At 54.5% G+C, this 27,399-nt stretch overlaps 9 protein-coding genes across 9 annotated transcripts; 5 read left to right on the top strand and 4 right to left on the bottom strand.

Moving 5' to 3' along the window:
• Nucleotides 1-2,026: 2,026 nt before the first annotated feature.
• CkaCkLH20_00238 (uncharacterized protein) lies at nt 2,027-3,518 on the top strand (the record flags this gene model as incomplete). The annotated part of the gene is made up of 4 exons (XM_038882958.1): nt 2,027-2,069; nt 2,135-3,273; nt 3,323-3,409; nt 3,462-3,518. 4 exons carry the CDS (start codon nt 2,027-2,029, stop codon nt 3,516-3,518), a joined length of 1,326 nt encoding a protein of 441 aa, XP_038751663.1.
• Nucleotides 3,519-5,637: 2,119 nt separating this feature from the next.
• CkaCkLH20_00237 (mitochondrial protein sorting protein) lies at nt 5,638-6,201 on the top strand (the record flags this gene model as incomplete). The annotated part of the gene is made up of 1 exon (XM_038882957.1): nt 5,638-6,201. The coding sequence occupies one exon, from the start codon at nt 5,638-5,640 to the stop codon at nt 6,199-6,201; it is 564 nt and encodes a 187-aa protein (XP_038751662.1).
• Nucleotides 6,202-6,722: 521 nt separating this feature from the next.
• CkaCkLH20_00236 (uncharacterized protein) lies at nt 6,723-7,376 on the bottom strand (the record flags this gene model as incomplete). Its single annotated transcript, XM_038882956.1, has 2 exons — nt 6,723-6,908; nt 7,236-7,376. The coding sequence occupies 2 exons, from the start codon at nt 7,374-7,376 to the stop codon at nt 6,723-6,725; spliced, it is 327 nt and encodes a 108-aa protein (XP_038751661.1).
• Nucleotides 7,377-7,926: 550 nt separating this feature from the next.
• Nucleotides 7,927-8,775, top strand: CkaCkLH20_00235 (uncharacterized protein; the record flags this gene model as incomplete). The annotated part of the gene is made up of 2 exons (XM_038882955.1): nt 7,927-8,002; nt 8,129-8,775. 2 exons carry the CDS (start codon nt 7,927-7,929, stop codon nt 8,773-8,775), a joined length of 723 nt encoding a protein of 240 aa, XP_038751660.1.
• Nucleotides 8,776-9,277: 502 nt separating this feature from the next.
• Nucleotides 9,278-13,913, bottom strand: CkaCkLH20_00234 (uncharacterized protein; the record flags this gene model as incomplete). The annotated part of the gene is made up of 5 exons (XM_038882954.1): nt 9,278-11,510; nt 11,558-11,687; nt 11,740-11,869; nt 11,922-12,090; nt 13,645-13,913. 5 exons carry the CDS (start codon nt 13,911-13,913, stop codon nt 9,278-9,280), a joined length of 2,931 nt encoding a protein of 976 aa, XP_038751659.1.
• A 750-nt stretch (nt 13,914-14,663) lies between these two features.
• Nucleotides 14,664-16,428, bottom strand: CkaCkLH20_00233 (uncharacterized protein; the record flags this gene model as incomplete). Its single annotated transcript, XM_038882953.1, has 7 exons — nt 14,664-14,894; nt 14,950-15,414; nt 15,469-15,762; nt 15,808-15,990; nt 16,040-16,206; nt 16,287-16,327; nt 16,379-16,428. 7 exons carry the CDS (start codon nt 16,426-16,428, stop codon nt 14,664-14,666), a joined length of 1,431 nt encoding a protein of 476 aa, XP_038751658.1.
• Nucleotides 16,429-17,906: 1,478 nt separating this feature from the next.
• Nucleotides 17,907-23,321, top strand: CkaCkLH20_00232 (phospholipase d1; the record flags this gene model as incomplete). Its single annotated transcript, XM_038882952.1, has 1 exon — nt 17,907-23,321. The coding sequence occupies one exon, from the start codon at nt 17,907-17,909 to the stop codon at nt 23,319-23,321; it is 5,415 nt and encodes a 1,804-aa protein (XP_038751657.1).
• Nucleotides 23,322-23,683: 362 nt separating this feature from the next.
• CkaCkLH20_00231 (ubiquinone biosynthesis protein COQ7) lies at nt 23,684-24,468 on the bottom strand (the record flags this gene model as incomplete). Its single annotated transcript, XM_038882951.1, has 2 exons — nt 23,684-24,217; nt 24,271-24,468. The coding sequence occupies 2 exons, from the start codon at nt 24,466-24,468 to the stop codon at nt 23,684-23,686; spliced, it is 732 nt and encodes a 243-aa protein (XP_038751656.1).
• A 510-nt stretch (nt 24,469-24,978) lies between these two features.
• CkaCkLH20_00230 (plus-3 domain-containing protein) lies at nt 24,979-27,099 on the top strand (the record flags this gene model as incomplete). The annotated part of the gene is made up of 4 exons (XM_038882950.1): nt 24,979-25,172; nt 25,363-26,117; nt 26,165-26,301; nt 26,350-27,099. The coding sequence occupies 4 exons, from the start codon at nt 24,979-24,981 to the stop codon at nt 27,097-27,099; spliced, it is 1,836 nt and encodes a 611-aa protein (XP_038751655.1).
• Between the last annotated feature and the right edge of the window lie 300 nt (nt 27,100-27,399).

The following is a 27,399-nucleotide window of genomic DNA, read 5'->3' as shown; positions in this document are numbered from 1 at the left end:
TATGTAGAGGTGTCGATGAAGAGTCAAGGCCCGTCAGCTATTGGATGAAAGAAGCCAAAGATCACCCAGAAGACAGTCGCGGCTGAATTGGGTCTCCCCAATCCTTCAGCGGTTCCGAGAAATCTGAAAGAACGTTGCTGGCTTATCACAATCTCGAGCAAAGCAACAGAGAAATCGAGGAAGGTAAAACGGTGAACCAGACTATTAGCTAGTTGCAGTGACAGTCACGAGGTTGAGTGCGGCCTGACTAACTCCTTCCAAGTCGTTTTTAAGGATTCTTTCCAGGATTCCAATGACTCTTTTGGGGAGGCGCCTGTCCTGCCTGTCTGCCTCAAATTGTACGTTGTGTTCCGTTTTCGCTGGAGCGGCAGTAACTAAGGTACCTTACCTGGCTTGTCAAGATGGCGTTGTCTCTAGCAGCAACGAGACAAGCCGCACTTGCCGCATCGAGAAAGCTACCTTGGCTTTCAAGATAACACAATTCACATTGGATCTTAAAGACCCCTTGGAAGCCTTGCGTATCATGGGTAGAAACTTGCGAATCCGGAGTTGGCCATGGGGCATTCGCAGTCTGTACGAATACCGTTTTGCTCGTCAGATTTATGCTGAGACCACCCGCTTCAAGTTACTGGAAGGGCTGGTCGGCCTGTGTCTATCAGAATGACATACCTTATTCCCTTAGCTTGATCGGATGTTGCACCGCAGTTTGTCTTACGAAACGACACTGAAGTCACTTGACACAAGCAGGGAGCATTACTGGTGAGCTTTTAGTGTTCCCATTGGATCTTATTTTCCGCTGATGTAGATAATCAGTAGCTGATTTCTAACATCAAATAATAAGGCAAGGTCGATGGCTTTGAAAAGATAGTTTCAGTATCAATCTGAGACATTGGTTCAAGGAGAGTCGATCTCCTGCCAACTAACTCATTTCTCTTAGCAACAGGCAACATCTATCTCTTTACTTCTCAACTCCTGTGGCCAATGTTTTCCTAGTCGCAGCAGTTGCAACGCAGCATTTCTGATCAACCGCCTGCATTCACAACAGTTGCAAGTGCAAGAGCTCCGCTGCTCCGGTAAGCAGCTTACAATCTGCAGCAACTGGGACCGACGCCTTGGCCCTCGTCGTTACGAGCGAGAGGGTCACAAGCAACGTCTACGAATGCTCGACCCTTGATGTCGCCGCAGACTGTGATGAGGCTGGCGCTAGGTGCATCCAACTTCGAGCCGTATCTCAAGAACCAGAACACCGCACTCCTCTAAGGAATACGCAGGGTTATCAGAAACAATGCACAGTATGAGGCCTTTTTGATAACCCCGTATGTTTGAGATTTGTCGTCTCAAGGGTTGTTTTTAGCGTTCGCCAACATGTCGTTGGCTTCTCTTACACGCCTGGTTGGGATCGTGGGGAATGCGGCATGCACCCAAAAGAAATCCAGAAAAAATCATTGGAGGCAACGAATTATGGTTCCATGCAGGAGTGAAGTAGCTAAAGTTGCATGTTCCTGGTCGATACACTTGTAAGGCAAGACGAGGCGAGTCGAGCCTAAAAATAGGGGATCAAATGACGTTGGGACATGTAAGAGAAGCAAACTTAGCCGACTTGAACCAACTCGTGCCGCGTGCAACTCCGCAGTCCAGTCGCAGCACGAGTAATATGCTCTGGAACCTTGCCGTTAGTCTTCAGTTGTCCAAGCTAAGCGCCTAAGGGGGTCGCTTGGCCGCAGACTTGGCTTCGTCTTGGCCCCGAATTTTCAGACTGACAGGAAAACATCGTCGGTTTTGTGGGCTGGCCAAAACCAAGCGACCCTACTCGCGCGAGTCTCGACAGCACCTCAGACTCCGTTAATAGGGGCGAAAGACGTTTTACCGGGTGCGAAACGGGGATTGGACATTGCATAAGAAGCACCGCCCCGGTTAGCGACTTACGGGGGCTTACCCCGCGCCTTTGCGTTTACCAGGTGGGGTTCAAAATCTGTCGCTCCCACCACCATCTTCAACCACAACCCGCGAAATCTAGTATGCCAAGATGGCTGCCCAAGTTCCCACCGAAGCTTTGAAGAAGCTGGCCGGTACGCACGATACCGAACCGCACGCCCGCACACCTGTCACTCTGATGCTAATGGACCGCTTCTAGTGGGAGAGCCCGCGACGACGAACGGCAAGGCAGCGACCCCCGCCGAGGGAAACGGGGCCGACCGCGACAGCGACGACTCGGATGAGGAGGGCGACGAGGTAGCCGCCCCCGCCGCCGGCGGTGCGGCCAAGAAGAAGAAGAAGAGAAAGCCCAAGAAGAAGAAGAAGAACCCGACCGCGCAGTCCGACCCGCCCCGCGTGCTCATGTCGTCGTTGTACCCTCAAAAGAACTACCCCAAGGGCCAGGAGGAGGAGTACCGCGATGAGAACCTCTACCGCACCACAAACGAGGAGAAGCGCCATCTTGACAACCTGAACAACGATTTCCTGACAGACTACCGCGAGGCTGCCGAGATCCACCGCCAGGTCCGCCAGTGGGCCCAGAAGAACATCAAGCCCGGCCAGACGCTAACCGAGATCGCCGAGGGCATCGAGGACGGTGTGCGTGCGCTGACGGGCCACCCGGGCCTGGAGGAGGGCGACGCCATCAAGGGCGGCATGGGTTTCCCGTGCGGTCTGAGTCTGAACGACTGCGCCGCGCACTACACCCCCAACGCCGGCAACAAGGTGGTGCTGCAGCAGGGCGACGTGATGAAGGTCGATTTCGGTGTGCACGTCAACGGACGTATCGTCGACAGCGCCTTCACCATGGCGTTTGAGGAGAAGTACAACCCTCTGCTGGAGGCCGTCAAGGCCGCGACCAACGCCGGTATCAAGGAGGCCGGCATCGACGTGCGTGTCGGCGACGTCGGTGGTGTTATCCAGGAGGTCATGGAGAGCTACGAGTGCGAGATCGACGGTGTAACATATCCCGTCAAGTCGATCCGCAACCTCAACGGCCACACGATCGAGCGCTGGAGCATTCACGGCACCAAGAGCGTGCCCATCGTCAAGAGCAACGACACGACCAAGATGGAGGAGGGCGACGTCTTTGCCGTCGAGACATTCGGAAGCACCGGTAACGGATACGTCAGGGAAGACATGGAGGTTTCTCACTACGCCAAGCGTGGCGAGGGTCACGCCTCTCTGCGTCTGGACTCGGCGAAGAGGCTTCTGAACGTCATCAACAAGAACTTCGGCACCCTTCCCTTCTGCCGGCGTTACCTGGATCGTCTGGGACAAGACAAGTACCTGCTGGGCGTAGGTTTCTCCATATGTCTGTGATATTGGGTAATGCTAACTTCAACAGCTGAACAACCTTGTATCCAGTGGCATTGTCGAGGCTTACCCGCCCTTATGCGACAAGAAGGGTTCATACACTGCTCAGTTCGAGCACGTACGTATATCTGTCCCGCCTCCCTATGATTCAAGACTGACGAATTTCGCAGACCATCCTGCTGAGGCCAAACGTGAAGGAGGTAATCAGCCGAGGAGAGGATTATTAGGCTGGATAAAACCAGTCCAGGATGGATGTCGTCATGGGTTTCCCTTCTACTCAACCGAAACTATCATTCAGATACAACAAAAATCCAAGCAATCCAACCAAGACTGTTCTCACCCTGCCAAGTGTGCACGCTGCACTGCATTGACTTATATACTGTCGAGGCCAACCGCCCAGCATCAGAAACGTAACATGACAGTCGGAGACGCTGTGTCACGGTCGTATTCTGTAGGCCGCTCATGTGCAGCAGCAGGCCATAGCGGGCAGGACGCTGCAGATGTTATGACATGCCAAACCTGTCAACTACGCAACATGTCTGAACCATGGGAAGGGTGAATCTGTCGGCTGCACCATCACGGCCCCATCCCGGGAAATGATGCCGTGCCGACGCGGTGCGGATCGCCGTAATTAACGGGCCGGGTCTATGTTCGGACCGGGTCATCCCCCAAATCGATCGAGCATCATAGGTTGTTCATCGCCTCGGGTTCACACATTGATTCAGTGATGTCACACGACACCCGGAAGGGGAACCGATCGGGCCCCGGGAGATGAGGACAAGCCACCCGTGGGTCCCCATCCGGGCATCAAGCCGGTAATGAGCCACAGAGAGCAACGATCTCCCCGGATTTTTGGGTGTACCACCTTGAGGCTGAAAGAAAGCGTCAACGGCACAATGGACAATGTCAAGCAAACGTCAATTCCGACTCCTAACGGCAATGACGGGGCCGATCGAGGCCCCCGTGACCACATATGTCGCCACCAGGGCCGATACGGTCTGGCTTCGCCGTTCACGGTTGGCTAGAGGCGGCTGACGGATACGTATCCGCCTCCCCAAACCCATGTCTCCACTCCACCGCATGTCCCAAGGGTCCGATCAGCGGCGTCCAGAATCACAGAGAACAGACTTACGTTGGAGTGACACATCCGTGTCGGCTCTTCACCCGCCGGTGACCTCGGGTTTGGTAGCGGTCGAGAGGGGTTCGCATCAACGGTGTTTGACCGCTGTCGGTGGTAATGATGCAGCAAAAAAAAACATTGGCAGATTCTTGGCAATGGTTTTCACATTGCTGAAATGTATCCGTAGCTGCTTATTAGCGGTGTCTCTGATGTTTGAGGAGGGCGCGGGAGCGGGCGCGGCGCTGCCAGGCTGGGCTTGAATCGGCGAGGTGGACGCTCGGTCCCCTAGCAAAAAAAAAAAAAAACGCTCCTAAGTCCGGCCAGCTCTTTTTTTTTTTTTTCTTATTGTGTGGTGCTTCTCAAGCTGTGCGAAATCTCCACCCAAAGGCCAATCACATGCTGGCAAGAGCAGAGTTCACCGCGGCCAGCCCGTTCCGATTTTTTTCATCGTTCCCAATGCGCGCCATACCCGATCGGGAGAGATAGGCGAGGTCGAAGGGCCCCTAGCCGGTCCAAACAGCATGCTCCCTTCAGCTGCCTGACGGGTCCTCTACTGCGTAAAGCCTGCAAGTCAATGGTCTCGCTCGCACGCGCCACCCCGAATTCCCATTCCTTCTCCGGGGTTAAGGACCGCTGGAAAGGAGGGGGCCATGCCCACCTCACCAACCGCTGCGACGCAGAGCGCAGAGGGCCAGAGGCACAGAGGCAGCGAGAAATTTCCTCTCATCCCAGCGCACCGCCCAGCGCGTGAAACCTTGCGTTCGCCGGTCGCGCCGTCCACTTTTATTTTTGCCACGCACATGATTGGCCAAATGTCCTTCCTAAAAAACCCGCACACGACACCCGCTCCACCCACCACCCACCGACCTACCGAGAGCTTTCCCAAGTGCAAGGTTCATAGCCCGTCCAGCATTTTTCCCTCCCTTTATTATCAACAAGATCCCATCCTTCCCATCCTTATCAAGGACGACTTGCATTAATCACTCTAGAGCCCTTTGACTCATCACTGTCGCTTCGCCCGACAACAAATAACAAAAACACCAAAAAACAAAACAACCGCAGCTTGCTCTCGACTCTTTCGAGCTTTTCGCTGCCACTATCTCTTACGAATCTAACGACCCGCACACGATATCCCCGATAGACGAGAGGAGGAGCCCAGAAAAAAAAAGTTTCCAGGAAACATCCACACGAGCTCTTCTCCATCACCACCAACCACACCCGCAAAAATGAAGGTCTTTTCCAACGCAGTAACGTTCAACTACTCCTGGGAGGAGGTCTCAACCGCCAACTGGCGCAAGTACTGCCCGTGGAACGATAAGTCATCGCACGTCCTCGCCGTCGACACCCTCTCCCGCAACGTCGACCCGGCCACGGGCATCCTCCGCACCGAACGCCTCATCAGCACCAAGCAGTCGCCGCCCGAATTCCTCAAGCCCTTCTTCGGCGAGGGTCTCTCCTACAGCCTCGAGACGTCCTACGTCGACCCCAAGACCAAGACGGTCACCATGGTCTCTCAGAACATGTCGTACGCCAACATCGTCAACGTCCAGGAGACGGTTATCTACAAGCCCATTTCGGCCCAGAAGACCGAGTTCGTCCAGGACGCACAGATCACCGCGCTCTGCGGCGGCTGGCAGCGTATCAAGAACAAGATCGAGGACTCCGCCGTTGTCCGCTTCCGCGAGAACGCCGTCAAGGGCAAGGAGGGCTTCGAGAGAGTGCTCGCCATGAGCAGGATGGTCTTCGCCGAGGAGCGCGAGCGTGAGCGCGGCATCCGTGCTGCCATGTAAGCGCCCAACAAAGATGACGCGGGCGGATGTTCCGGTCCGCCGAATGTCATCTTTCGCGACGAGATATCTTGCGTTTGCAGCGAGCGAGCCACACGTCGATTTCACAACAAAAAGCGGATTGCACTTTTTTTACGGACAGGGAAAACAAAAAGGCTAGACGGCGTTAAGAGTTATGACTTTACGGAGAGTAGAACAGGAGGGAAGTGTGAGGGCTCATTTGAGCATCTCAACGTGTACAAATCATTTTTACTACTGGAGTTCAGGCAAATACCCCTACATGATAGAGCATCCGGGGGTTTTCTGCGCCGAAGCATCGTCTTTTTAAGCCACTGGGCTAGAAGATTAGAGTGTTTTTAGAATAATAGACATCTCCCACACCATTTCACACACACAAATCTATGCATCCTCAACACATCAGCAAAGTTTGACCCTGAAAAACTTGAATTCCCCAAGCCACGCCCGAAATCCCTCATCGCCCAAGGGAATCTGGACGCCTCATGCAATTTCGCGACACGGATATCTCAGTTCCCCATCCGACCCCGGCACTTCTCCTCATACCGGCCCAGCATCTCCCTCGTGTCCCGGTCCAGCGCCGCCTCGCTCCCGTCCAGGACCCGCCTCGCGAACGCCGCCGCCTCGTCGAACCGCCGCAGGAAGTACAGCTCCTCGACCGCGTGCAGGACTTCTTGAAGAACCGGCTTGGTCGCCTGGTCTGGTTTCAAGGGCAATTCAACAGTTTGCCAAATCTTTGGTTTTTTACCCACGGTCAGCACAGTTTCTCTCATTCACTCTCACCCATGCAAGGGGCGGGGAGGGGGGGTTTTCCGGATGTCGGTGAGGTGGAGAAAGGGCAGAGAGGGGTTTTTTGCTCCGGTCGGCGTCTGGCCAAGGCCCGGATACATGGAGCCTTTCCGAGGTTCCGGTGGTGGGTGAGATGCCTAGGCACTCACACGCACCAAAATATTCGTAACGCATAAGGTAATCGTGATATAATTGCGACAGGATGAAGGAGTAATCTTTTCTTTGCGACTCACCTCTCCGTTCTGCTCCTTGACCCTGTACGTCCTCCTGAGCTGCTGGAACTCCTCCTCGGTCTGCTGGTCCCTGGGCTTCGCCTTGGTCTCCTCGTCGGAGTCGATGGCGATGCAGAACAGGCCTCCTTCGTCGTCCGACATGTTTCTTTTTCCTTTTCTGGTGCTGCGAGTCGGTCTGGTTTGGAAAGCACGCCGAGATCGCCGACCCGGGTTTGAGTATTCGTATACGGCTGCCGCGTAGCTCCTTTGCCTCAACGGGTATATCCTGATTTCGTCTCTTCTATTTGCCGAAATGTTTCGATGACTCTGAAGTTCCAGCCGGACGAATTCGATATTACGGATCGCAAGAATAAGACGTTCTGGTCGCCGAACTGTGGTAGAATGAGGTATCCTCCGCGCAACCCGTTATAAGCCGGCACTGGACCGCTTATGCAATTACCCCCCACGCCCAAAATTTACACCATCCGTGTATCCGTAAAACGAAAAAATCCCGCCGCAGCAAGTCCTGCCGAAGCCCGTCCCCAAAAATGACATCAAGCCGCATGGCGGGGTTTGTCGCAGTGGGGGCCGTTGCACCTGGCGGGGCGTTGTAGGTAAGGTAGCTTGATAGCTCCCAACGCCTCTCTTGACGACATCTCTTGGACTTGTCTGCTCGTTTCTCACAGTAATCATACTGCAAAAAGAAAACAAGATGGAAGAACAGGTAGAAAGGCTCGTCGACAAGGCCTGGGCCAAATTCGAAAAGACCCCGGCCGACCAGCGCCTGCGTAAGTCCCGCATACGTCTCCTTGGAGCTCATCACGCGAGCATCGTGAAGCTTTCCCGCTCCCGTCCAAGCTCCCAGTACCCCACGTACGATCCAACGGCACGGCAAAGCTGACAACTCAAAACAGTGATCGGCGTATCCGGGATCCCGGGCTCGGGCAAGACGACGCTCTCTCAGATCGTATCGACCCGCCTCAACGCCCGCGCCGTCTCCCTCGACCCCTCGCGGACGGAAGACCCGCCGGCCGCCTTCGTGCCCATGGACGGCTACCACCTCACCCGCGCCCAGCTCTCCGCGATGCCGGACCCGGTCAACGCGCACGCACGCCGCGGCGCGGCCTTCACCTTCGACGGCCCCGCCTTCCACGCCCTCGTCAAGGCCCTCCGCACCCCCCTCCGCGCCGACTCGGATCCCATCTACGCCCCCAGCTTCGACCACGCCGTCAAGGACCCCAAGGAGAACGACATTGCGATCCTGACCACGCACCGCATCGTCGTGTTCGAAGGGAACTACCTCTCGCTGGACAAGGAGCCGTGGAACCTGGCGGCGGGGTTGATGGATGAGCTGTGGTTCGTGGATGTGGATTTCGACGTGGCGAGGCGGAGGTTGATCAAGCGACACGTGAAAGCTGGAATCGCAAAAGATGAAGATGAGGCAGACAAGAGGGCGCGGGAGAACGACTTAGTTAATGGGAGGGAGATAGTGGATTTCAGGATGAAGAAAGTTGATGAGATTGTCGTCAGCCGGGAAGATGACGAATGGATTCACGAGTGATGAATACCCTACAAACATATGCTTTCCCTAGACCGTTGATGATGGATGTCGCGCGGGTGGGATTATGTTTCACAGCTATCGCCGGACTAGATGGCTTAGATTACTTTGTGGGCAGACTGATCTACTTGCTGTACGGCACGGGCATGATGCGGACCATCTCACAGCTTACTCTCAGGCAGGGAAGCATCACTCTGTGAGACGGAGGCATCCTGATGCTCAAGTCATCTGCAAATCACATCAGATTTTTACATGAAGTAAGCTGCTCATTCGCTTAATACCTTTTTGGAGGGATTTGACTGTGTATCAGCTATGCTAATTGTGCCTCGCTGTCGCTGCCATCATTATCAATCCTTCCTCATGTTGTTCTCATTGCGTCAAGAGCCTTTACTGAATTTGACGAAGTTTGTCGCTTAGCTCTCGTTCCGAAATTACTCCCCCCATTCCTGTTCTCTGCCCAAAACAAACCTATGCAAGCCGCCACTACCTCCCCCAGACGCTACGATTACTGAAAGTTTGTGCCTCCAGTGAAGCTTCCGGCGTACTTGGCACCGGACCAGCCAGTAGCGAACATAGAACTCTCGAGGCCGCGACGGATCCGAGGGCCGGTGGAGGAGGCCTGGTTCTTCTGGCAAGGCTGGAATGGCTGAGCTGCAGGTGAAAAGGCAGGACCATGGCCATGGGTATTGACCTGCGTAGTGGTGTTGTACATGGACGGTTGCTCTCCAGCGGGAGACTCCTCTGAACTGACGTGCCAAGTAACGCTAACTGCGTGTACCTTGCCGGGAGGCGGAGGAGGGAGATGCTGCCAGCCAGGAAGCATTTGCAACATCTGCGGATGGTATGCCATCGGCTGGGCTCCCATAGGGTGGGACATTTGGGGACTGACAAGTGCAGGCGGCATGCCAAGAACGCTGGGAGCCTGGAAATGCTGGGCGCTAGGAGCGAACAAGGGGTTGGGCCCCATCGCAGCAGACACGGCGGGAGTAGTCTGGGCGGACTGATCAGTCGCGTCAGAAACAGATGCCTTGCGATCGATGGGAGCCTGGTTCGAAGCCGAGGCAGGAATGGCGACTGGGGTGTTTTGAGCAGAGGTGTCAGTGGCCTGGGCAGTCTTCTCCTGATAATAGCTGGCAGGCGCTAGCTTGTCGACCACGACCGCAGACTCTGCCGTGTGCTCAGACTTGGCCGTCTCCCAAGAGACAAAGGATTCTCCAACCACAGTGGTTCCATCGCGGGAAGACTCTTCGACCTCGGTCTTGACAATGGCCGTGCCTTTGATGGTGTCGTCAGAAGACATGGTCTGGGCCGGGGCCGTCTCAGCTTCGCCCTCGGCCTCGATATCAATGAGATTGGAAGTCAGAGAAGTATCGAGATCAGTCGAAACATCTTTCTTCGAGGCAACCCGCTGGGAAGACTCGGTTTTAGCCTGCGAGGCCGAACCTCCAGCGATCCAATCCTGCAAGAAGGTGGTGGTGTTGCGAGTGACCTGAGGGCTAGGGGTAGCAGCCCTCTGTTGACCCTGCTGCGGACGTGAAGGCATCCGGACGTTGAGCTCCTGGCGTAAAGGGATCTGCACATCACGAATGCCAGGAGGCGCTTCAGCAGAACCGCGTTGGTCGAAAAGTTCCTGGGCGGTGTACTGAAGGCGAGTCGTCGTATCCGAACGGTCGGTGTTGTACATCGACGAGACCTTGACCTTATCAAGCGACAGCTTTCCGAAGGCGTCCTCCATTCCAGTCATCTTGTCTAGAGTCTGACTGACTTCGACCTCGGGGATAATGAGGTCAGTCTCCTGTGTGACAGCCTTGGGTCCGGCAGCGGCCATCTCTTGCGCGACGCCCTCAGATGAAGACGAAGCAGCCTCCTGAGAAATGGGAGCAGAAGAAGCCTCCGACTTCGACGCTATCTTGGAAGCCTCTCCGCAGATCGACGACACATTCTGGACGTACTCAATAACTTGCTGAAGCATCTCCGCCATCGAAAGGAAATTCTTTGCGTCATCTTCAGACCCGAACTTGAGATTGTAGCGTATGGTAGAGCCGGATGAGCCGAACGTGACAATGCACTGAATTCCCTTGTGGAAGGCAAGTTTGTGACCCTTGAGGTTGTGACTGTGGCGCTTGAATGGAACCTCCTGGAAGATAATCACGAAGAGCGCTTGACCATCGGGATGGTTTTCGTTTTCAAGCTTCAGCTCGACGATGGCATCCTTCCATTGGCCTCCGATGGCAGCACTGCAAGCTGCAGACCAACGTCGACAATCATGAGTTGCTTGGTCCTCGGACACAATCAACTTGGCGACAACCGGCTGAGTTTGATTGACAGAATCCTTGGAGGGGCCATCCGTCATGCCTGACGCAGCATCGTTGCCCGAAGTCTGGGTCTCTTGGGCCTTAATGGGGGCCGGAGACTCAGTCTGAATCTTCTGGACCTTGGGAGCGGGGCCAGCTGGAGACGAGATCTCAGTAGTTCTCTTCCTCATCAGGTGAGGGGGAAGAGCCTTGCTGGACTTCTGGGAGCTGTTCTCCTCGGTCTTGACAGAAGCCTGGGTAGCCTGGACAACAGGGGCAATTGCAGCTTGGGGAGCAGCTGCTCTCGAGGGGCCTCTCATGGGATGAATGACGTGAACCTCGCCCTGAGGATTGGCGTTGGTGGGTTGGAAGACGCGGATCTCCGCACCAGGAGGAAGCAGAATTCCATTGCTGCTGACTTTCATGCTCCGGAACATCTCCTGGCTGCAAGATGTCAGTTATGTTAGGTTCGAGTAGACGCAACAACTCACTTTGGACGACGAGTCTCCGTGAAGTCGCGGGCAGGACCGGCAGAAGGCCGGTATACACAGGGACCGCCGAGGTCATTCAGACCTCGGACACCCATGGCCTCGTCGTCATCGAGGCCGTCCTTTGCCATGGCTAAAAGCTGAGTTAGATAGAATCACCTCTCAAAACGTTCTTGTCGACGAACCTAGGTAACCGTTGAGAGCCTCCGAAGTCTCGTGGATGACAGGGGCGCGACGAGCACGCTGGGGGATGTGACGCTCATGGTGAGTGTTGTCAAGAGGAAGATCCTCGACTCGTGCGAGACCAAGATCACTCTGCTGGAAATTAGTCACGTCCACCAACAAGAGGCAATGAGAGGTAGCTTACCATCATTGCTTCCTTCACGATAGCCTGCTGATCGATGGCCTGAGCCTGACTCTGAGAGTCGGCAACTTGCACACGCAACTTCGGCATTCTATCGGCACGACGCTCATTGGCGTCACCCCAAGCACCCATGTTCGCAACAGTCAAGTGGTTGTCGAGCAGGGAAGTCGTACTGTTTCCTTATTACACTGCGGTGCAGCGATGATCTGTGGTGATGATGGTCGAGGTTATCTGGTGTGGTTCCAAGGCCTAGAGTTATTTTGACGATCTTGAGATGAAGAGAAGGGAAACTGAGAAGAGGGACAAGACGAAAAGCCCAGGCCTCGAATATGGCCGTTGTGATAACGCCGGAAAGCGGAAGGAGCGAGTGTTACCGCGGTGGACATGTGCTTACCAGAAGATGTTGTAAAGCTTTGGGGTTTTCCCAAGGTTCGTTGGTGTTCTTGTTGCGAGAAAAGAGTGGTGTATGGCGAGGGATGAGGGAGAGTTGGTTGCCTGCCTTAGCTACTTGTCCGAGAAAAGGTCTTGGGGCAAGTAGAGAGTAGGTAAACGAGTGGTGCGTCTGTAATGTCTTTCGCGAAAAATACTTGCGCGAAGCGCGTAGGCTGATGTGATGATGTTTGTTTGTTGTGATGGAAGTGTGGGTGTGGGAAGAAGACGAGAGACAGATGGTAGAGGTGGGATGAAGAAGAAGGATTCGAAAGGCAGAGGGAACCCTCGCTTAAAAAGTCTGAGGGGCAGGAAGCCAGAGAAATTCAGGACGGAAGGAAGGTCGACGAGGGGTATGGGAAGGAGACTGGGTGGTCGAGGTGATAATCAGGCAAAGAAGGAAGGCAGGTTCGTCACAGGGGGCCAGGTTATCTGGGGGCAGAGATGGTCCTTACTGCCCTTTACCTCGCCTTAGGATTGAAAATTCAGTCGACTGGGCAACAAAGATAGGAAAGAACTCTTTCGTGTGGGTTGTTGTGTAGGCTGTTGGCTAACTTTCCTGTGATCGTGAAGACACATTCTGAGGATTAGGCCTATCAGCAGACAAACAGACCTTCGAGGCTTATCCCAGTACAACGGTCCCAAATTCTGTGCATACGGACGGGAAGGAGCAGACAGTCTTTCAGGAAATTAGGCACACCACCTGCCTGAAAGCCCTGCTTGAAGCTGATCTCCCAGAGAAAGCTTTCATCTTGACCAAGGCACTGGAGAATTCAAGTGATGAATCAACCCAAAGAATGTTGTTCTAAGAGTCAATTTTCCTGCCCACCTGTCCAATGGAACAGCTCAAGCGGAATCTGCGCTGGGCTTACAAACAGAAGCTCCCTGCAGCATCCTTGCTCGATATCAGAAACTGAACCTCTGCTCATTTTCTCTTCATCGAAAGGTCGGCGCTATCCATTTGGGTAAGCATCTATCCACAGACAGCATGCCAGAAGTCGAAGAGAAGCAAATTTCCCCAGCTGTCGCAGTTGAATTGAGTATGATAAACACCTCTTCAGCGACGGCAGATCAACTTTTAGACAAAACGGAAGTGGTCGGCACACGTTTATAACACATGACATTTGTCCATACTTGTCTTCACCTGGTGTACGAGTTTGCGCATATTTGGAAATTCATACGAAGATTGAAAAGCCTTCAAGGGCATATCATTAACTCATGTCATGCTTTCCCGTGCTTTCCGTTGTGCCTGCCTATAATACAAGTTCGCTTCCCATCCATAAAACATCCAATTTACCGGGCAGCGGCGTCCTTGGGGGGACCGTTCAAGCCCTCGACACCCTGGCGACCAACGCTGCTGAGGTCCTCGGCGGCCTTGGAAGCAGGTTCTCTCAGGCCAGAGGTGGCGGCGGTCTCGGTGCCGATCTTGCGCTCGGCATCACCACCGGAGCCGACGTTGACGTTGCGGGCGTCCGCGGACTGCCAGTCGGAGGCAACGGGGGGCTGCTCGGGGAGGGGGAGGTTCTGCTGGACCTCGTTGATCTTGTCGGCCTTGGACTGGGTCATTTTGACGGTTGTGTGTGGTGCGTTTGGGAGTAGTTGAAGCTAGAGCGGGAGTGAGTTAGCGCCCGTTTGTCATTGGTGGAAGCTCGACCGAGCTAGGGTGATGCAACATACTGCGTGGTTGAAGAATTTAAAGTTTTGGAAATATTCCGTAGCTTGGTTTATTGGTTTGGTCTCTGTGTTTCGTGTGATGTGATGAGGAAAAGAAAACAGCTTACAATTGAGATTTTGCAGACATCTTATATGTGAAGTCGTCAACCTTCTTGTCCACAAAACCCAGGTCCAAATGCGCTGACGTCAATGACGTCAAGCAGAGGCAATTGCGGCTCTCGCACACAATCAGTGGAGCTGGATACCGCACGCTCCAGTGTCATCGACGATTGAGCGGTAGGTGGAGACATCAAACGACAGAATGGCGATCAATGACAGAATTGCTCCAGGAGGAAAAGCTCCTTGGGCTTCCAACAGCATCCACGCATTAGGTCCCTGGCGGTCGTTGCCTCATTCAGATGCAGGTTTATTGGGGGGTTTGGTTCGTAATCTTGATCAGCCCTGAACGCCTCATTCTCCCGCAAATGCCAGCCAGGTTTTTGTCCGATGTCCTTCTCCATAATGCCAGATGGCCGCCTTGACCAACAAATCGACGTTTCGACGCACCCACCATGATGCTATTTTTCAGCCTTGCCCCTCTCACATCCTCCAGCTTTACCCCTCATCTGCTTCCTCCGCCGGCCTGCCGTCGTCATGCCTGACTTAGGCCATCCTCTTGTCCGTTTCAGCTGATGTCGCCTTGTCTCCCATGTCCGGGTTCAGGTAGTCGGCGTCCTCTGCAGCCTCGTACTCTTGGATAAGGTCCTGTACGACTTCACGAGACTCGTCAAACTCATCCAGGTTCTCGGCAAATGGCGCTGTTTTCTTGTATCCTTCCATGAAGGCGTTGCGCTTCCGCATACCGTCGTATTGCCTGACGATTCTCTTGAAGAGCTGCAAGATGTTTATTAGCAAGCGGTATCCAGTTGACAATCTGCATGATACTCACAGTCGCAATGCTTGTGTGGTTGGCCAGCATCAACCCGCTGACGCGGTGGGCCATGGGGATGTAGGGGCTCCTCTTCGTCAGGGCCACCTGAATGCTGGCTGGACCCCAGGGGATGAAGGTTGCCAAGCGTCGTTCCCGGATTCTCAGCAAACTCTTGTGGACATCTGTCGGGTCCACCTCGCCCTGGATGACATTCAGGATGGAAATGTAGCAGCTCTTCTTTCCAGGTTGAGTTGAGACCATGCGATTTTTGGGCTGCAGCAACCGCCGCATGACGTCCAGCACCGTTGTCTTGCGTACCGTCTTTGCTTGCTCGACCTGGTCGCCTGTGAATGGAGTGTACGAGGTCATCAGGAAGTGGCATCGCGGGGTCGGGATTAACGAAGCCAAGATGCTGACAAGATCGTTGTGCATGTATCCAGGGTATCTCAGGGTTGTTGTGCTCGCGGACATGACCGTCGAAACCTATTGCGGCATATCAGCATGCGTTACCATTAGCCAAATTGTTTGTAAACCTACAAGCTGGTTGGTCTGTGCAAAGGATGGCTCTTGAACATGCAGCCGGTCGGCAGCAATGCGTGATAGCGCTCCGTTGTCCAACACAACGACCGAATCAGCATTCTGCACCAACCTCCTCATGGCGAGTACGCTGTTGTAAGGGTGAACGACGACATCTCCTGCATTTGTTGTGTCGGGAAACACAGAGTATGTTTGAATGATCTTCTTGGGAAACCGATCGTTCAGGCGCTCGAGAAGGAATGATCCCAAACCAGATCCAGTGCCGCCTGCTATTGAGTGCAGCAGCATGAAGCCCTACCACAAGTTAGCCAAATCACAGTGTATGAAGGACATGCGTACCTCTAAAGAATCACTGCCGTCCGCTTCACGGTCGATCATCTCCATAATGTCTTCGTAGACGACTTCGCCTGTCTGGTAACCATCACCCCAGTTGTTTGCCGCGCCGACACCACTCTTTCCAATAAAGAAGTTCTCCGGGTTGTAAATATTCTTGTATGGTCCTGTTTGAATGCCATTGATGACCTGTAGCGACTTAGCAAGCATTCTCCTGTCATCATCAGGGGGCACATACTCTGGGTTCCAAGTCGACCAAGATAGCTCGTGGAATGTATCTCGTATCGTCACTCTGATAATAGAACACGTCTTTTCGGTCGCCGCCCTCGGTCGCAAAGTCCTCAAGATTTCCATCTTGGTTGATTCCGTGCTCCTGGCATAGTTGCTGCCAAAACTGGCTTCCAACTGCGCGATGTCAGTCTCGATGTCGTCGTCGGGCTACCCCGTTCGTCTCGGATCGTGGAAGGCATAGCGGGGTAACTGACTGCTGTTGCCGCATTGTCCGGCCTGGACTGTAATTATTTCCCTGAGAGGATAAGGTTAGATGGTGACGATTTTGGGACGGCATGCGACGAACCTCGGCATCTTGCGATTTGGCGGCGGGGCGTTGGCGGCGTTGGGCTTCAAAAACAATCGATGTTGAGGAACTCATGATGGTCGACGCGACAAGGTGCTTATCGATAAGCGACGCGATGCGCGTTCTCATTGGGCGCCGTCCGTAAGTGACATGTCAGGGGACCCCCCTTCTAACTTGCCAAATTCCCAAGACGCTTCGGGCTCCAAGCCAAGCCACCGACTCTCCGAGTCGAATAATTTGAATCTCCATTTCTTTCATTCACGGTGAAACAGCCCACGCAGACTAGTCAGGGACGGTCTTGGGTCTTTGTTAATTGCCTGCGCCTTGTCGAAATTGGCACGACAACTGCGATATCCCTCTGAGGCCTCTCTTAATCTGTTGCAAGCACCAGACGCCGACAAAACAACGACTGATGAGTCCAAATTTGAGATGCCACTGTTGCTGAAGCAATCCGCAATTGCTACACTAGAAATAGTGACTTGAGTTATCCCGTTATTCGGTAGGGTCCCGCGTCTCAGATCTATCCGAACCCCTATCAAGGCTGCTCATAAACCCCGGTTCTATACCTGGTAGAATGAGATGATATCCGTAGAACTCAAGCCCACGATCCATAGTTTGCGAGATTCCCATCGTCTGTTCGCGCCATCATTTCCAGCTCCCAGGCATTTTCTCGGCTGCACATGGGCAGAAAACAACCCTTGTACGATTTGCAATGCCGCTAGTTCACATGCACATTGGAATGGTTTGGTCTTCTTGAAGAGGTCATCTGCTTCCTTTAGACTACGAAGTGGTGTCTAAATAATGTGCCTACGTCCACTGACTTGGGTTCGATCACCTGCAAGTGTCCCAACCGGGCCCAAATAGCGCGGGTGCCAATGAAGATTGGGTGTGTGACATCGGACTGGCGAGCTTCGGAGGGAGCCGCTGGGTCCATCCCCATGCGCCCCTATTCGGTCCCTGTCAACGCCCATTGGCCCGGAGCCAAAAAGCAATTAAGCCTCTCCCTCCACCAACGGTGCTACTCGGCTGGGGATTTGCACGCCGTCACAGGGATTGCTGGACCTGGCGCCCTCCCTTGAACTCCCGTCGCCCACTCTGCACCCCGTTATTCTCCCTGTCCATGTCTTTGGCTCCCCCAACGTCCCCCAAGGTCCTTGCCTGGCTCGAGAAACCGCGACTGCAATACCGACCGTCCGTCAACCCTGCACCTCGACCTGCAGGAGGAGGAACAAGCAACCTCACCTCATCTCGACACTTGCCGAATTTTGGCAGTCGTTCCTTCCCAACCAAAGAAAAAAAAAAACTCCAAACCAAAAAAAGATAACCGTCACTTTTCCAGCAAGCGACTTGGTGATCGACGAGAGCGCCGTTGCCGTTACCGTTACCGTTACCAATGGTGTCTTGGCCTTAGCTCCTGTCCTTCCCATTGTGTATTCGCAGCTTCCTCCCTTCCTCGACGACCTTGTGGAATTCCAGCACGACCTGAGACACGATGACAGAACCGAAAAGAGATGAGTCCATCTCACCAATGACACGAAGCCCTCGCGCGGCCTCTCCTGCCGTGTCGGGAACCGCGGGCGCACCAGACTCCCTCGCTCCTCCTCCACCACCGAAAGACGGACCTCCCGCTCCTCCACCGAAAGACCTTCCTTCTCCTAGATCGACACCAGCGATTGATTCGACGACAGAGGCAAGAGACTACATCAATGGGGGCGTGCCTCACGATAGCCAATCGCCGGTTCAACAGCCGCGAATTCGCCCGAACTTGCCGACCCTGAACAGCAGCGACAGCTTTGGTGCGAGACAAACTCCAGGAGGATTGCCGATGATGCCGGAAGATAGTACATATAGCCCTGAGCCGGCATCTCCCACAGACCGTCGAAGTGTACAGTTTGCACGAACAGACCAAGTGCTAGAGCCGCCAGCCAGCCACTCGCGGAACCCGTCATGGGAGGACGGCGGCAAGTCGATTGGGTCTTCTTTCATGACCAAACTGAAGCAGTTGACAGGCTCTGGTTCTCTTCAGACTCTCAAAACAAGCAGTTCAGGAAATTTGAACGAGTCGGGCACACCCTCCCGAAGCAACTCCCCAACGAGTGGCCGGCCAAGAATACCCGGGACACTGGACGAGGACGATGGCGGTCAGGGTGGTAGCGATGCCGACGCCGATGTCGAGACTGCGGATGAAGGCAACGCGACCGACAATGTCGCCAAGCCAAAGAAGAAGAGAAGGATGCGCAGGTCGAAGAAGCCGCAGTCGTCTGCTCCCGGCACCCCAAACTTGAGGCAGTCGCATCTACCGTCGCACTTGCCCGGTCCCGACTCGCCCGTTGGCTATGGACGTATGGGTGCCTTGCGACGCCGCTTATCGATGCCTGACCAGTCCGAACAACCCCACGGCATGTCTGAGGGCGAAGGTCGCGATCAGCTGGCCGGTCCATCCTGGATGCGGCCTCACAGGGTAGACGGCGCCGAAAGCCCCGGCGGAACCGCCAGACGTGGACACATGCGCCGCATCACGGTCCTCGGCGGCGGTGGAGTATCAGATGGAGACGCGATGACGACACCTAAGAGACCCTTCTTTGGCAATGAGAGAGCGTCCACATGGAAGTACGTCAAGAACACGTTGAAGCTTCTTAGGCAGAAGAAGGAGGATCGTTTCGACTTTGCCAAGTCGGCGGAACTCATGGCTGAGCTACGAGCCGGCGCGCCCGCCGCACTCATGCTGGCCAGCATGATTCAGAGAGACGAACATGGCAACAAGCGAATCCCCGTCCTCCTAGAACAAGTTCGTTTACGTATTACCGACAGCCAGCCAGAGTCAGATGACGACGACAGCGAACGCCACTGGGTTTTCACCATGGATCTGGAATACGGCAGCGGGCCGTCGCGCATGAAATGGACCATCATCAGGACCCTCAAGGATGTTTACAACCTTCATGTCCGTTACAAGCTTGCGATGAGCAACGACAAGTACTTGCATGGGCGCGCCGATGTGGGTGCTCGACCCAAAATGCCCAAATTTCCCTGGGGCGCCTTCCCCTATTTGCGCGCCGCTCGCAACAAGGACGACAGCGACGGGGACGACGACGGAGCCAGCATCAGGGCGGCAAGCATTAGAGGCGACGAGACCGGGGCCGAGGGTACTGCTGCCGAAGCAACCGCCGGAGATGGGACTGCCAGTGAGTGGGAGGGAGGCCGAGCTGGGCCTGGCAATAGGAAAAAGTCCCGTCTTGGTATGCTGGGCATGCGCCGAAAATCGACCGGTTTTACGGACCCCGGAGAGTCAGGCGCGGAAAATAATCAACTCGAACTGGCTCAGGCGAGAAAGAGATATTTTGAGAGACAAAGACGGGTCCTTGAAAAGTATTTGCAGGACATGATCCGTTGGCTCATGTTCCGTGCTGACAGCAACCGGCTTTGCAAGTTCTTGGAACTTTCTGCCTTGGGTGTGCGCTTGGCTGCTGAAGGCAGCTACCACGGCAAAGAGTGCTACCTCCACATTCAATCCTCCAAAGGAATGGACTTCCGCCGAGTCCTGACGCCAAAGAAGGTTATTGCCCGTCACAGTCGAAAATGGTTCCTTGTGCGGTCCAGTTACATTGTCTGCGTGGAATCACCAGAGAAGATGAACGTCTACGATGTCTATCTTGTGGATTCCAAGTTTCGCATTGTTTCCAAGAAGAGCACGTTGAAACAACTAGGCAAAGGAAAGACTAAGTCTGAGGAGAAGGAAATCGACTTGATCGCAGAGCCAGATACCGAGAAGCACCACACCCTGACATTGCATACGGCCGAGCGGAAAGTCAAGCTGTTTTCGAGGAATCAGCATGTCATGAAGCAGTTTGAAGACTCAATAGCAGAGATGCTCAAGCAGACCAAGTGGCACGACATCAACCGCTTCGACAGTTTCGCTCCTATCAGAAACGGCGTCTTTGCACAGTGGCTTGTCGACGGAAGAGACTACATGTGGAACGTATCCCGCGCCATCAGCATGGCTCGCGACGTCATCTACATCCACGACTGGTGGCTGAGTCCCGAGCTGTACATGCGTCGACCTGCTGCGATCAGCCAAAAATGGCGTTTGGATCGTCTTTTGCAGCGGAAGGCTCGAGAGGGTGTGAAGGTGTTCGTCATCGTCTACCGCAACGTAGAAGCTGCCATCCCTATCGATTCAGAGTACACCAAATACTCGCTTCTGAACCTGCACCCAAACATCTTCGTTCAGAGGTCGCCCAACCAATTCAAGAAGAACCAATTCTTCTTCGCCCATCACGAGAAGTTGTGCATCGTCGATCATGACGTCGCTTTCGTTGGTGGCATCGACCTCTGTTTCGGCCGTTGGGACTGTCCGCAGCACCCAATCACTGACGACAAGCCGACAGGATTCGAGCAGAGCGAGCAACCCAAGGATGCCGAGCACGTTCAGCTCTTCCCTGGCAAGGACTACTCCAACCCTCGAGTTCAGGACTTTTTCAAGCTGGATGAGCCGTACGAAGAAATGTATGACAGAAGCAAGGTGCCCAGAATGCCCTGGCATGATATTGCCATGCAAGTCGTCGGGCAGCCTGCCAGAGACCTGACAAGACACTTCGTTCAGCGATGGAACTACATCAAGAGAGGAAGAAAGACGACTCGGCCTCTTCCCTTTTTGCTCCCGCCTCCGGACGTTAAGATGGCCGAGCTGGAGGCTCTCGGGTTGAATGGCACTTGCGAGGTCCAAATCTTGAGATCCTCAAGCAACTGGTCTCTCGGAATTGAACACACGGAGTGCAGCATTCAAAACGCTTACATCAAGATGATCGAAGACTCGGATCACTTTGTCTACATTGAGAACCAGTTTTTCATCACCAGCACGGAAGCTTTCAACACCAAGATTGTCAACCGCATTGGCGATGCTCTGGTTGAACGTATCATCAGAGCTCACGAGGGTGGTGAGGAGTGGAAGGCATGCATCGTTATCCCTCTTATGCCCGGTTTCCAGAACACCGTCGATGAGCAGGAAGGTACCAGTGTGCGATTGATTCTGCAGTGTCAGTACCGCAGTATTTGCCGTGGAGATGGTTCCATCTTTTCACGTCTCCGGGCTGCTGGCATCGAACCCGAGGACTACATCCAATTCTACAGTTTGCGGCAGTGGGGCAAAATCGGCGCCAGGAATGCTTTGGTAACTGAGCAGCTTTACATCCACGCAAAGTGTATCATCGTGGATGACCGTGTGGCTCTCATTGGCTCTGCCAACATCAACGAGCGTTCTATGCTTGGCAGTCGCGATTCTGAACTGGCTGCCGTTGTTCGTGACACAGATATGATCTGGTCGACAATGGCTGGCAAGCCTTACCGCGTTGGTCGCTTCGCGCACACTCTTCGTCTCCGGCTCATGCGCGAGCATCTTGGCTTGGACGTGGATGAGATCCTAGAAGAGGAAAGACAGGCCGAGCTTGACCGCCAAGCCGAGTATGAGGCAGAGATGGACCAGATCTACGCAGACGATGATGAGTCGCCGCCCGTTGCCGGATCAAGTGGACAGCAACCAGACGAGCGGCCTCTCAAACCAGCACTGCCAGGTCAAACCCCAAGCTTCAACCACGATGCTTCCGCTGTGCCAGATGAAGCTGCAGACGAGGCTTCTTCGGCTTCTTCATCCAAGGGTAAGGAGGTCGACCCTCGAGTCACGGACAACAAGGAACACGCTCTCGATATTGCCGGCTACGGAAAGGACAACTGGAAGACAGCAGAGAAGCTCGGGCTTGACCAAGGGCGTGACTCGGTTATCATCAACGGTCGTGAGGTTCTCGTCCACGATGTCTTAGCCGAAGGCAAGGGCACCCTCGAATCACCCGTCAAGCCTCACGAGCGTAGAACTTCGACCGCCGATCACCACATCGAAGATGACAACTGCGTCAGCAACGATGCTCTGCCGCCTATGCCAGCTCTTAACAGACGAACGACTGACCAGCTCGGTCTTCCCCGCATCGCTGGACTTCCCACGCTTCCTGCTATGGATGACACTGACATTGGTGGTCCGCCTGTTCACCTGGACCAAAGCGGACAACCAACCAATGGGCCAATGCATCCTCTGGCTGCGGACATCAGACAAGCGCATATCGACAAGGACTGCATGCGCGATCCTGTCAATTCCACCTTCTTCGATGATGTCTGGAACCGTGTTGCGGAGAACAACACCAAGCTGTACCGCCGCGTCTTCCGGTGCATGCCTGATTCCGAAGTACTGACTTGGCCTGACTATCAACAGGCAATGTCATACGCGGAACGATTCAGAGAGAGTCTAGAAGGAAAGACGCAAACCGATGAAGACCCTAATTTGGCTCGTCACCAATCCCCGGTTACTGGTGGTGGTGCCGGTGTAGGTGCACCTGGCCCAGCCGCTGTTCTCAAGGCGGCAGCAGAGAAGACGGAAGAGAAGCTGCCCCACCCCATTATTATCATACCGGGCAATGATGGCCAGCATGCCAACGGCCACGCAGGCCGCAACGCGGATGCGGAAGACAGAGAAAAGACAGACGAAAAGGCTGCCCTCCGGTCACCAGAGGCTCCGTCGCCAGTCCTCCCTGCCGGCGACGTCCCGTTTCCGGCTTTCGAGACCGGTCCCTCTCCTGACATGACCTTGTTGGACCCTGCCCGTGAAAAGAGCAGGGAACGAAAGACCACATTTTCGCCTCTCGAAAAGCCGCCATCTCGCGATGTGAGCACGCCAGCGCAGCAAGCTCAGGGGTCGGTGAAACGCCGCCGGCGAGCCACTACTAAGGGCAGTCGACGCGGTCAACCGCCCGAAGAATTGCTTCCCAGGGCAGAGGCAGAGGAGCTTCTCAACTTGATCCAGGGACATGTCGTACAATTCCCGTACGATTGGCTGCTCACAGAAGAGCAGAATGGAAACTGGGGCTTCCAAGTTGATGGCGTTGCACCCCTGCAAATTTAGTAAGTCCTAGCCCGTTGACAACATTCAAGTTGCAATTACTAACAGTCTGTGCAGCAACTAGGTGCTCCCATTGTATGGGTAGACGTCATGGTCATTGGAGAGGGATGAAGTCACAGATAAACTTTGCTCACAAGAGAGAGCGCGGCGTGCAACCTTGAAGAGAGATGACGAAGAGAAGGTTAAGAGACACAGACGCTGAAGGTATCGAAAACGCTACGAGCGGTGACAACTGGACTTTTTCTGCAATGGGCGGAGTCGCGGGCGGACATTGGCGAAGAGGGATTCATCGCCTTTCTGTTTAGCTTTCCAGCTTCGGTCTTGTTATTACTTGTACTATACACATTCTTACACTACAGCCTTTATTATATTTTTTCGCTGACCCAGATGGCACCCTTGCAGCCTGCCCGAATAACGCCTGTAAGCAGCCAATGCGGCTCTGCTTTCTTAGCATCGTGCTCGACAGCATGGTCCAGGTGCTCCAACTCTTCATCTCTGATTCTCCGCAACGTCTTGATGAGATCCGAGAACTCAGGTCCGACCTCGTAACCTTCTGCCTCCCACTCCGTTACCATCTCCAGCAGCGTGCGGATCTGATTGTTGTAATGGTCTCCGATTTCCGTCTCCACGGCTTCCGTACATGCCATGGCCGCCTCGCGACCCATGACTGCTGTGCTCCAGCCCAGGCCTGTTGCCATAACCTGCCAGAGAGGGTACATCGCTGTTGGGCGCACTCGGTGTTTGTGAATCAGGGAGTTGAAGGTTTTGAGATGTCCTTCCTCCTGGTCGTACATATGCGCCATGAGGGGTCGGAGGTGCGGGTGTCGGTTGACGATCGGTGGGGTTTGAGCAGTGTAAATGAGCGTCGCGGCAAGCTCTCCGGCTTGGTTCACTCGAAGCTACTGAAAGTCAGCATGTACTACTACACACATTTTCAATATGTTGGACGAACGGCTGAGGACAAGAAGTCACGCTGCTCCTGGGTCAAGGGCTTGCGCCGAGGTGGCGCTTTGCTGGCGGCCTCGGCCTGCGACCTAGGGGTCGTCGAAAGTTGTCGCTGAGAGATGCACAGGGCCGTCGCATGCGCACTGCATGTTGACCGCCTTGCGATACTGCTGCAGGGTCTCAAAGCTGATCGTACCGACGCCATTGTGTGATTTTTGTAGCTGGAAAGTCTACCCCTACTCGGATTCAACTCGGCCGAAGGACTCTAGCAAACGAAGGTGTCAATGATATCGAACGATTTAGTCCACCAGATGCCGAGCTTCGCAGCGCGCGATGATTGGTTGACGTCACTCCAGATCGGATGGAACGTGGCCGACCCTCCGACGACCCATTATTTTACGCAGCTGAATGACATAATATTGGCCAATCACGTACGCGCTTCCGACCGCAGCCGTCCCAAGGGCTCTGAGCAGCTACCAGACTTTCGCAGTTCTTTTCCCGACTTCAACATCATTTTCATTCCCCTCCCCTCGACCGCTGTTCGATCTTTCCTCCTTTCAACCCACGACCTCATTCCTGACCGTCCGAATCACCCGAAAAAACCGTAGTATCGATAAATCAGCGCGTAGACGACCAATTTCCGTCGCGATCCCTCGAGAAGGCCACCGAAGGCACCTTTGTTCCCCCCTTTTCGAGTTTTCCACCATAATAGACAATGGCCGACATAGACGATGAGCTTTTGGCTCTTGCGGGAGGTGGAGAGTCCTCAGATGAGGAGGAGGTGATGTCAGAGGCAGAGAGCAGGGCGCAATCCGTTTCGCCTCCGCCTAAGGCAGCTGCAAAGAAGCCTGTGGCAAAGAAAGTGAAGAAGCGCACAGGAGGGGACGACTCTGAGGAGGAAGGTGAAGCGTAAGTTCCTTCCATCTTCAGAAATCCGCACAACTGCGTCCCGACAAACTCTTGCACCCTCGCTGTCAACAAACTTCACTTTCTCTCAACCAACCTTCTAGCCATTACGCGCATCTTCTCTTTACACCATTCGCCGTCGCAATACCTAATCATTATCGTTATTTCCTAAAATGGCTAAAATGCGCCTCAGATCATCAGCAATCGGTAGCCCGAATTCGATAGGATCGGCCGCGATGGACGAGTCCGACTCCGAGGCCGAACAACCGAGCGGCCGCGCCGCGCACGATGACGATGAAGAGGACAAGTACCCTGTCGACGGCATGTTCAGGAGTCTCGCGGAGAAGGAGCAAGTTATGGCGATGCGTGAGGTCGAGAGAGAGTCACTGCTCGCAGAACGTCAGGCCGAGATCGAGCGCCACAGACAGAACCGCATGCTGCGCCAGCTCGTCAGTCAGCAAGAGAACAAGGAGAAGAAACAGAACCTCAAAAAGCGCAGTGCCGACGCCGCAGACCTCGAAGACGCCTCGCGCAAGACGTCGCGTCCTCGCGCGGATGGAAAGGCGTCTGCTATAGATAAGCTGCGTCACGCCCGCGCGGAGAAGAGCGATCGCCAACGCCGCAGAGAGGAGGACCGACAAAAGGGCAACCGTTCACCGCGCGATGACGACTACGGTGCTGCTGGCGATAGCGACGCTGACGACGATTACGACGAGCGCAATCGACGACGCCGCAAGACGAGATCGCCTGAGGAGGAGATTGTCGCGCGCGAGCTGCCGCCGCCAGACATGCGCGACTTTGAGCGCGTCCGCGTGGGCAAGAGTCGCTTTGCTGAGTACTGCTTCCACCCGTCCTTTGAGTCGACTATGATCGGCTGCTACGTTCGCATCAGTCTTGGACCTGATCCCAAGACAGGCGCGGACGAGTATCGCATGGCGCGGATTCAAGGTAGATCATCTAAGATTGATTCACATGGTCCTCGCTGACTTGTATAGCTATCACTGTCGGCAAGCCTTATGCCATGACCGGCCCCGGCGGCTCTTTCGTCACTGACCAGTATGTTCTGGCTGCTCACGGCAAAGCCGAAAGGCCGTTTCCCTTCATCTTCCTGTCGGACAGGCCATTCACCGAGGTATGCCCCGTCGTGTATGCTGAGCTTTACGCATACTGACATACGCAGCGCGAATACATTAGATATGAGAAAGTCGTGCAGTCGGATGGCCTGACCATGCCGAAGAAGCAGATACTGCTTGACAAGATCGATGAGATCAATGCACTCGTCAACTACCACCCCACAACAACGGAAATCGATGAGCGCATTCAGCGCAAGGCTGCCCTCCGCAAGAAGTTCGACCCCAAAATCCGCGAGCGACTCGCGCAGGACATCGAGAGTGCCCGGATACAGGGCAACACCCGAAAGGCAGAGGAGCTCCAAGAACAGCTCGATGATCTCAAGACGAATGTCCTTGCGTTCAAAACCAGCCTCAGTGACAGCTCATCGAAGCCCAACGCCACTTCTCAACAGGATCGTCTGGCCGACATCAACCGCCAGCGCAGACTCCAAAACGCTGAGAATGTTAGGAAGGCGCAGCTCAAGGAAAAAGCCGAGGCTCGCAAGCTCGAAGCCGCGATGGAGAGAGGAGAAGACATCAAGAACGATCTGTCACGGCGACTGCGCACAAAGGCCAAGTTCATCCACGACGTCAATGATGGCATCAAGAAGCCCTCCAGCACAAATGGCAGCAATGCGAGCACCCCAGCAAACGGCACACCCCAGCTTGGGGCCCAGAGCTCGGGATCCATGTTGCCCCATCTCGCCAAGCTGCACGCGGCGAACCAGAAGAAGGGCATCCCTACCATCCACAAACCACTCATGGACGACGACATCATTGGAGCTTTGGACCTCGACATCGACGTCGAAATTGACTAAAGCGGATCTGGTTGCAGATGGCAACCGGAATATAACATTTCACTGGGGTTTTCCCACAACGGGCAAAGAAAGGCAACTGGCTATATAACGGGACATTCTTGAGTATGCATATCAAAGGCACCCTACACCAGGCTTCCTCCAGCGCAATGAATTGTAGATTAGACACCACATGGTTATAAAAGCGGAATCAATGACCTAGATGCCTCAGCAGGCCTTCAGCCATAATTGTGACATACGCAAGTGACATCGCCAATGAAGACGCTACTGCAGCAGGGGCGGATTTAAGCAGCCAGACGCCGT

This window comes from Colletotrichum karsti (genome assembly GCF_011947395.1).
Source record: "Colletotrichum karsti strain CkLH20 chromosome Unknown Scaffold1, whole genome shotgun sequence".
Lineage (NCBI taxonomy): Eukaryota > Fungi > Ascomycota > Sordariomycetes > Glomerellales > Glomerellaceae > Colletotrichum > Colletotrichum karsti.
The sequence above is the reverse complement of the archived record's forward strand: the minus strand, read 5'-3'. Positions and strand labels throughout refer to the sequence as shown.